Source organism: Pteropus vampyrus, unplaced genomic scaffold, assembly GCF_000151845.1.
Source record: "Pteropus vampyrus isolate Shadow unplaced genomic scaffold, Pvam_2.0 Scaffold84, whole genome shotgun sequence".
NCBI lineage: Eukaryota > Metazoa > Chordata > Mammalia > Chiroptera > Pteropodidae > Pteropus > Pteropus vampyrus.
Window position 1 is genome coordinate 6,992,355 of NW_011888865.1, and position 10,025 is coordinate 7,002,379.

Consider the following 10,025-nt stretch of genomic DNA (forward strand, 5'->3'; position numbering starts at 1 on the left):
TTTTTACCTTTGCCTAGGTTGCATATACGGCATTATTTCCCGAAGATATTCCATCAAATAAAATCATCCTGAAGATCAGTGCCAAGGATGCTGATATTGGATCCAATGGAGATATACGATACTCACTCTATGGATCTGGACACAGTGAATTTTTTCTAGATCCAGAAAGTGGTAAGGTGAAATTTATTTTTTGGGTAAATGCTATTATTAATCCATGAAAAAAGTTAAGTTCTCATATGGTCTCATCACTAGTGAGTAACAGAGCCTTGATACGATACAATGCCTGGCTGTCTTGGACTCCAAGAAATACTAGTTGCACATGGTATCTGAAGATGGGTCCTCTGGAGCACACAAACTGTTTGGCTTATGCAACTTGCCCTGACTTACCTACATTTATTAGCATCAAGTAATCAGACATGTCTACTTGCTTCTCCTGTTTCTCATATCCATGAGTTAAAACATCTGTCCTATAAAGACTATAAATAGAATTACATCACAAACACTGGTTGCCATGCAAGCAATACAGCAATGCTAGTAAGGAGAGTTTTTCCCTGTTGAAATCTCTTTTGGGTCTCTTCCGAGGCTTATTAACACACTTGTCTGGTTTTTATTAAACATTCCTGCTTAGTTTTTCCAAAGTTATGAGCCCTCAGATTTGCTTACATATTCTGGTGAAATTTATAAAGTGAAAGGTTATGTACGCCAAAGGCAAATGCCTGCATTGAAGGCCAGAGCTAATGGAAAAGACATTTTCTAAGGAGGTAAATTATTTCAGTGTTATGTATTGGATGGTTCATCCGATGACAATTTTTAAGTGAAGTGTAAAGATCGAATAACTTGCATATTTCCAGTGTTGTCTTGGTCCTAGTAAACAAAATATTGAGTCTTCGAAAGGTAGTGGCTCCTCTCTGCCCTACTCCCATGTCATTTGTATCCTACTCGGAAGCACTGAGCTACATAGGAATATACTACGTGGCTATATGTGCCCGATGATTATTTATTCAACAGATAACATTCATTGAGTAGCTAGTCAATATTAAAGAACTTTATGGGATTTTTGTGGTAGACTCCAAGATGAACAAAATAAACCATGCCCAAAGGATATTGTAACCCAGTGGGAAAGACAAACCAGAAAGCCAGTAATCATAATAATAATCAACAGCAGCAATAATAATAATAATGATAATGATGATGATGATAGAATGAAATGAGTGCCCAGGAGAGATATCGGGGGAGTTACATTTGAGCACAGAGGAAAAAGTAGCTGATATTCTGATGAGGGGGAAGAAAAAACTGTTTTAAAGAAGAGCTGGCATTTGAGCTGAACCAAGATTCTAATAGCAAAAGCAGGACACTGTAGTGGGCAGTGTGAGCAGAGAGCATGACACATTGGGGAAATGCCATGCTCGTGATCACTGGTGACAGCAGCTATAGCATGGCTTGTGTGAAAAGTGGTAGGAAAAATGACTTTAGACCAGATCGTGGAGGGTCTTGAATGCCCAACTGAAAAACCACTGGATGTTTTTGAGTAGGAGAGGGAAATGATTCAACCTATGTTTGAGAACTGGCTGCACCAAGGAAGCCATAGGAGGAACTGCTTTATAAGGGTACATGGCACAGTCCAAATAACATCCACTAATTTTATTTTAGAGTAATAATGTTTCATGAGCCATACTTTTTACCAAATAGCATTTATTCAGGTCTGTCATTATACTTGCTGTTTAACCCTTGAAATTTCAACAGCAAAAACAAAACCTCCACATGGGCCGACACCCAGCACCAGTGCAGCTGGTCCAGTGGTTAAAATACAGACATGGCCTACCTCCATGTTCATTGCTAAACAGCTGCTGCTCCAGGCTCCTCCACCGTTCCCCGACCAGGACCCCCCAGCAACCACAGGCCCTTCCACTGCCTAGCAAGTAGGGCTCACATGGCACAGGACTCCCCCAAGACCTCTCTGCTAAAGCCAGCCTTTATTCTGATAGTTTTCCTCTAAAAGATGACGTAAAAAGAGGTTGAGTGTCTGGAAGCAGAGAGATTGCTTGCCCCTTCTGAGTCTATGGATTATTGACATGATTGATTGACCATCAGAGAACTAAGGATACTGGTCCATTGTCTATGCTTTTCTGGAGATATAGGAGAAATCCGGAGACATGGCTGATCTCCAGAGCAGATCTTGGGAGGTTTAAAGAGGTATGGAGCTCCTCCAGGTAGCTGAAATGAGGAACCCCTGATACCAGAAGTTTCACAATGGGATTAATTAATTTGAAGGTCAAGCAATTGGTTTGTTGTTGCATGCAGAATCCCATAAATATTCCCCTGGTGCTTAAAACCGAATTTGCTCTATTTTTCAAAGTATGAGGCACTTGAGCCAAATGTCATCGGTCTTTCCTGTAATGGGGATTCTTTGTATAGTTGATCCTCTACTCTTCAAAGAAAGAACATTTTTGAAACGTCAAGCTGTTTATTTTCACAGGCGAGTTAAAAACCCTGGCTCTGTTGGACCGGGAGAGGGTCCCTGCGTACAGCCTGATCGCCAGGGCCACCGATGGGGGTGGCAGGTTCTGCCAGTCCGATGTCCGCTTGATCCTGGAGGACGTGAACGATAATCCCCCTGTGTTCTCTTCTGACCACTATAACACCTGTGTCTATGAGAACACAGCCACCAAGGCTCTGTTGACCAGAGTTCAAGCTGTGGATCCCGACGTTGGTAAGTCAGTTCCACTGATGGGATGCCTCTCTGTTCGTGCATTTGACACATCTTCACATGCTGCCTTGCTTTTAGTTTCATCGGCCCATCTTAGTTCCTTACCAAGAACATGTACATTAAACCACACTTCAGCTCTTCCAATACTATGAATTCCTTTACTTTCTAACAAAGAATTGGGGGTTCGGGTTTTTTTCTTAACCTTTAGAATAAAAATAATAGCTTTCTTACTTACCCATTCCTCCTGAACGTAGTTAAAATGCTGTGTTGTGTGGCAGGGAGAATTCATTTCCATTTCTATAAGGAATTGCGTCACATGCTTCAGCTGAAATATGACAATCTCGATTTATGGTAGTGCCCCAGAGTGCAAAGACCAATTACTAAATGTGCCGCCAGTCTAATGTGAATTTTTTAAACTGCCATTTTCCAGTGTATTTTGGTCACATATAAACTGACATTTCTAGTCAGGGCGAAGGTGGGGGAGATAAGAAGGAATTAGAATTGAAAGTTGCTAATAAAGTTTGTGTTCAAAACCACTTTACATAATGAGATGGTGAGAGAAAAGACTGGAGTTAATTGCTAGGTAGTCCTTCTGAGAATGCATAAGTTATTGAGGTGACTGCATGATGGAGTATAAATACAAAGGGCATGTAGACAGCCTCTTGGTTGTGCATCTTAAGAGCCGTAAATCAGGGCTAGGGAATGATAGGATGTGTCTGCTATGCCAAACAGGCCTTTATATAATTCAGTGTCTTATTGCTTAATTCTGAATTGAAAGAAAAATTATCGGACTAATGGAAAGGTAAATACATGATAATTAGTTGAAAACGAATATAGAGCCTAGGGTCTCCGCATATTTCCCCTTAGAGAAATTAGTGGCTACACTTTGAATTACCACTCTTACCTTATTAGCATACTTTTCTAGGCTGAGAACCAACTCTTCGAAAGTCTGTATATTATAAAGCTTGGTAAAAAATTATAAGCAGGAAAAGACTCTTTTATTGATTTACTATTATGCAATAACTACAAATGCTCTTTTTTAAAGGAAGATTAGAAGACATTCTCTGGACTCTTATAAGCAGACTTTTGGGGAAGAGAGGACAGAAATCATGCAAATGTATATTTTAATAATTTAAATTTGACTTTGAGCATGTGTAATCGGACGATAGATGGCATTTTAAGATTTAAAAATTATTTTAATTAAAAGTAAAGTAAATTAAAATTCCGATTTTGAGAAATTGTATTTTTTCTACTCATTTCCTTCATGAAGGAATCTCTATCTACTAGAGATTGAAGACAGGAGTGTGATGAAGGCCTATAATGTTTCAGACAGTGGCGGTTAGTTATTGACTCTCGGATACGGTTGTAGTGAAGAATATGCTGTTAGCTCTGTCCTCCGTTTCACTTTTTCTGAGTCAGCTGTCCAGGTTAGGAGTTGGGGAAGAAGGGAAGACTAGACTGGGCATTCAGCAGGACAGAGATGATAAAGCCTTTCAAGGGCCAAAACTAGAATAATAACCTTATCAGAAGCTCCCTCTGGTCATTCGCACTCATTAGCAAAAGGCTCACTTTCAGAGCTTCAAATAGACACAGAGGTTGTGAGTGCTGCTGACACCTACATATAAAGTACATCACCAAGCTATCATATCAGCCTCGGGAAAACATAGGATACCAGATTCTAGTTCATTTTCTCAGTTTTTGTGGAACTCATTTAACTTTAAAGAAATAAAAGAACTAAGGTAGCTGGAGAAAAAAAAAAAAACAAATGGAACACTTCTAAAAACGCAAGCTGAGCACCTGCTATGTCCCAGGCATCATGCTGAGGAAGCGGATGTGAAGATCTGGGTCAGAGCTTATAGGGGGATTTCAGCAGCAGTGGTGTCAGTCTGAGCTGTGATCAAACCGACATTCTCCAGAGTCCCTGGGTGTCAGTGACTGGTGGCTTATGCCATTTTCTGTAGTGGCCTGGTCAGAACACTTACTTTTTTAGGAATACCCATTTCTCAGTCTTTCCTAAGGGACCACAGAGTAGCATGAGCTTCACGCTGAGATTACCAGGCTGTGAAAGGAGCAGTTTATCATATGGCCGAACTGAACCTCTGGCCTGAAGCTAAGTTTGCACAAGAATCATTAGGTTGAATCTAGCCCTCTAGTATACTTAGTTTGGCTTATCTACAGTATTCCAACAAGTTTGAATTAGTTGTCAGTAAAAGTCAGGAGATTTTTTTATTCAACATTTTAATTTCTGGCATTTTATGAAAACATCAACAGCACTCAGAAGTCTCAGCAATTCTGGGCACACAGTCCCACAGCAGTAGGACCTATGTAAAAGCTGACTCCTTGATATCAGCCAGTTCTCAACCTCTCTGCTCCCAGCCACTTCACTTACTTATGTTACCGCCTGACCTCATAGGTCTGTTCCCTAAAGTGACAAAGAAATGTACTGGTTTTTTAAAAACTTTTTTACTTTGAAATAATTATAGGTTCAGAGGAAATTGCAAAAAAAAAAAATGTACAGGAGTTTGTACCTTTCGCCCAATGATAACATCTTGCATAACTGTGTGACACAATTAGATTTTAGAGAGAGAGAGAGAGAGTGTGTGTAGTTCTATGTAATTTTATTACCTGTGCAGCTTTATGTAACCACCACCACCAGGGTCCCTCTTGCCGCCCCTTCGTAGCCACACCGACCTCCTCCCCACACTTCCTTCCCGGTCTCTAGCCCCTGGCATCCACTGTTCTCCATATCTATGATTTTCTTGTTTCAAAAATGTTATTTAAATAGAATCATATACTTTACAACCTTTGGAGATTAACTTTTTTCACTCAGCATTATTCCCTTGAGATCCGTCCAAGTTGTCCAGTTGGTTTTGATTCTAGTAAAAAAAACATTGGTTTACTCCTTTAGCTTAAAGTAAGTGACTAGGTGAAAAATAAATTAAAAACAGAGGCAGATAAGATCATTTTAATGCCCACTTTATGAGGTCTAAGAAATATCATGGCAACTGTTTAGCTTTTAGCATTAAAGTCTTAATTTTCTCAATCTCATGAACTAATGACATCACATGACCTAACACTTATAAAAATTTAATCCTTTCAGTAAAGATTAGGAAACATTTGCTTGCACTTACCTTTTGGGGGGTTAATATCTTACTATTTAGTTTACCTCTTGGAGGCATGATTTGTGTCCATGTTTCCAATTTTGAGAGATTTTTTAAGCCAGCAAAGGGAATATACAATGATAAAGTTCAGAACTAAAATTTGTGACCATTTTAGGCAAAGTGACGTGAAAATAAAATGTAAACTTGCACTGGAAATATGCTATAGCCCATGATTTATCAAGAGGCCAATTTCCAGATATTTGAGATATGAGAGGACAGGTTTTTCCTCTTATGGATGAGGGACCTATGCAAGGAAATGTTCTAATGAGCAACTCACTTATTCCTTTCCTATGTAACATTTCCTGCAAGGTTTGACTTCTTTTAGGGGCTTCAGAGAAACTTGGAGTCTTGTAACACACGTTACAGTTATTTTCCATTCAATTTAACAAATATTTAATGGGTAGCTAAGTAGCAGGCACTACAAAAGGAGCTGCAAGATTCTCATGGATGAGGAATGTGCAGTGACCTGCGTCAGGTCATATGCAGTAGTGAAGGGCATGAGTCAGGAACACACGTACCTTTACTAACAGCCAGAGCTCCCAAATTGAATGAGATTTCAACAGGCAGAGGCAAAAAAGCACTCAGGAAGACAGAAGCCGTGAGAATAAAGACATAAAGCTGGGAATGGCGGACCCAACTAAATAATTCAGAGAACTTCATGTTGTGCAAGACTAAGAGGTGAATGTGACAAGAAAAATAGTCTGGGGCCTGATTGCGGCGGTTCACAAAGGGAATTGTGTACTTAAACCAACAGGTGGAAAAGAATCACAGAGCACCTTCGAGAAAAGAAATCAGTTCTGGGTTTTGGAAATGCAAATCTGATAGGAACCTCTAAAATGCGGGTGAGAAAAGCTTCTAAGAGGGTATTGAGAAAGAACACAAGGACCGAAATTATAGTGGTGACTTTGAGATTTCAAAGGAAGGAGAAGATGAAAGAGATTTTAGATGTGAACTTCCTAAATTTCGGCAAGTGACTGGATAGACAGGCTAGGCAAGATTTCAAACTTGGTGCTCCATGAACAGAAATAGCATAGGTGGCCTAAAGTAGGATTTGGTGTAGAGAGAAAGATGAAAAATTGGAGCTTTATTGAGAATTAAAGTACAGTCCTTCAGAAAAAAATGTCGGAATGAGAACAAGTTTGCTACTCATGGCAAAACGGGGCGGTCTTGCCACCAAGCAGTTTACAGTCATAGTAGGAAACAGGCATGCACAAATGAACATTCAAAGAATAATATAATAAGTGTTATAGTAGAGTCCCATCTGTAAAAGTAGGGATTTTGTAAGGACTAACCAGATAGCACGTGTAAAATGCTAGCACAGGGCCCTGTGGGAACATTAAAATGTGAGCATTGAGTTTCCAACTAGGGCATTAGCATTGAGTTTCCAACAAAGTGGCATTAGCATTTAAGTTGGGTCTTAAGGGTTGGGGCTCTTGGAATTTGGATAGGCAAGAAGGAAAAGATCTAGTAGCCAGTGAGGGGAGGAGGAAGGGGAGAGAGAGAAAGAGAGAGAGAAGAGAATTGTATTAGCCAGGGTAGGCTTGGCTAGGCTAGGCTAGGGTGACTTTTTAAAAGTCTCAGTATCTTAGCACAGCAAGTTTAATTCATTCGCATGTGCAGTACAGGTTGGCATGAGCCAATCCAGTGACAGAGAGAGCTGGCCCCTCCATCCTATGAACACCGCCTTCTTGACCTTTAGCTCCCAAGGTCTCCACTGCAGGAAAGAGAGAGATAAAGGAGGCATACCCACTCTTAGCTGCGTCAGCCTGGAAGAGACCCATGTTATTCTGTCACTATCCATTGCCCAGAACTAGTCAGAAGAGGCTAGGAAATATAGAGGAGGCCATGGGATATTTGCTAAGTGCTCATTGTCTCTGCCACAATGATGAAAGCGGGAAAGGGCAACTGGCTCAGCAGGTCCTAAAGAGGCAGGAGAGGGTGAATTCCTAATATGGATAAAGAGGATTCGCCTCAGCGATATGGAGAGACCACTTGACCTTAGAAATGAAAATGAGAGGAGCAGAAAGAAAAAACCTGAAATTCAGAGTTCGAAGAACTAAGAAGGAGATGCTGAGGATAACCCAGTGAAAGACACATATCTGCCCTCAGACATCTCCATATGGTAAGAGGTTCTATCATCTCAGAAGACTAACATGGCAGCAGCTGGGCCAGGCACTCTGAGGAGAGTGCTGGGAGTCTGTTTCGGAGGCTAAGGGAAATGTGAGAGAGCATCACCAAGAAATGAGAGAGGGAAATGCCTCATCCACCAAGAGCTCTGTTGGTGCTGGCTTACATAAAAGAGCGGACCCAATCTACAGAGCGAGTTACATTAACAGGAAATATGAGAAGTTCTCTCTCAGTCTTCCAAAATGATGCCTTTCTCTCTAAAGTCGAGAGTTAAATCTTCATATTAACAGAGAACATGAAAGAGACAGAAAACTGCCCTCTTGACAAAACTTCCTTTTTTTTTTACCCAAGTGTTTGTTTTTCAGCAGCATCAGGATCCTTAATTTAGCAATCATTCACTGTAATAACATACACTCTCTGTCCATGTTGGGGATTTGTTTTTTGCATAATTTCATGAGGGAGATGGTGTCACGACCCCTGTGCTGTGCTCTCATGGAGCAGAAGCTGAAATGAACTTGGTTTTCCAAAGCACAGATCTTGTCGGAGGAAGCGAAATGCTGGCCCAATATTTTTGAACATCATTTGCTCTGGGAGTGTAGCTCCGTATGAAAGAGCAGGAAATTATTTATCTGAAAGGAATGTTCATGAAAAAAAACGCTGAAGGTTGTCAAATGGATGTCTTTCTGACCAAACCACTTTAAATGAATCTATCCAGTTGTTTTCTTGCCTCTTCTGACTCGTCCTGGCCTCTGTGTCTGCCACTTATTTAGAGCCATGAAAAGAGACTTGGGAAGAAAAGCTAAGAAATGGGATAAGGCCACAGCAAAGGCTAGATGCTGTGGGTTAGCAGTTTTCTACATCTTCCCTGGGATGAAGTCTGAGAAAATGTCATTCACACCAATCAATAAGAATCAGAAACAAGAAGAAGAAGAAAAACAGAAGAATCAGAAACACTCATCTACACCTGGAGCTCTCATTTATCTTCAAATTTGATGGCCAAAACGAAGTTCCAGCTCCTGTGATGATGTTAGGTTTTCAATCTTTCCTCATCGCCCTTCTGGTCTCATAGAGGTTCGTGTTTGATTTTAAATCTTTCATCATCACCTTCTGGTCTCATGGAGGAAAACAAATATATGTTCAACATGTACTCTTTGAAGGACTTAGCTGAATATGTTACCTGTGCACTGGCCCCATAACCAAAAGAAAAAAAGCATAGCTGACAGAGGAGGTGAAGCATCCCTGGGTATGTGGGATGAGGAGGATGGACAGCCTGTGGAATCAGGAGGAAGTTGGCTATATCCATGTATCACACAATGCAGGCATGCAGAGGGCCTGCCTCTTTTCCCTTTTGGGACTTCCCAAGTAGACAATTCCTCATACCCTGGCCTCCTCTGGACCCTGCTGATCAGACCATGGGGACATCCCCACATGTCCCTGGGGGACACATCTCCTAGTAACCAGATCGATCAAGAGGCCACATGGGTGTGGGGCAAGCAAACCCTGGATGATTAGTGCCCTGTGCCATGTGTAAGCTGTGTGACCTCAGGCTAGTCATTGGCCTTCCTCAGACTGTTTCCCCTTCTATAATGTTAGAGTGACAGTAGTAATGTTTGCTTTGCCAACCTCAAAGGGTCAGCATGAGGCTCTCCCAAGAGTGGATGGAAAGAACCACATGAGGCCACATTTGCCCTCCCTGCAATTAGGTCTCCCTGCCCTTAGCTCCCCCAGCACTTTGAGATAATCTTTTCATGGAAATGTTTGCATGTCTCCCCCACTGCCCTTAAACTCTCCACTGCAAGACTGGTGCTGAATAAGAATTTTAAATGATAATCATCGTAATATGGCTCATAATGTTTACTTCTCGAGCTTCTACTACATGCCACGTACTGTTCCAAGTACTGCAGATTCCTTATTTCGATTCCTCACAACAACCCTTCAAATTGGCATGTATTTTGGTTGCTGTTCTATTTAACATATGACTAAACTCTGAGGGATTAACATGGCCTGAGCTACAAACTGGATTCTGATTC

The 10,025-nt window shown here is 41.1% G+C and overlaps 1 protein-coding gene across 1 annotated transcript in view; it reads left to right on the forward strand.

The window, feature by feature from the left end:
* FAT3 (FAT atypical cadherin 3) overlaps window positions 1–10,025 on the forward strand; it is a 635,634-nt gene that overhangs the window by 555,609 nt on the left and 70,000 nt on the right. The window contains exons 12-13 of the mRNA XM_011363289.2: window positions 18–171; window positions 2,477–2,710. Of these exons, the coding sequence (XP_011361591.1) occupies window positions 18–171; window positions 2,477–2,710 (388 nt within the window). The remainder of the gene's footprint in view (window positions 1–17; window positions 172–2,476; window positions 2,711–10,025) is intronic.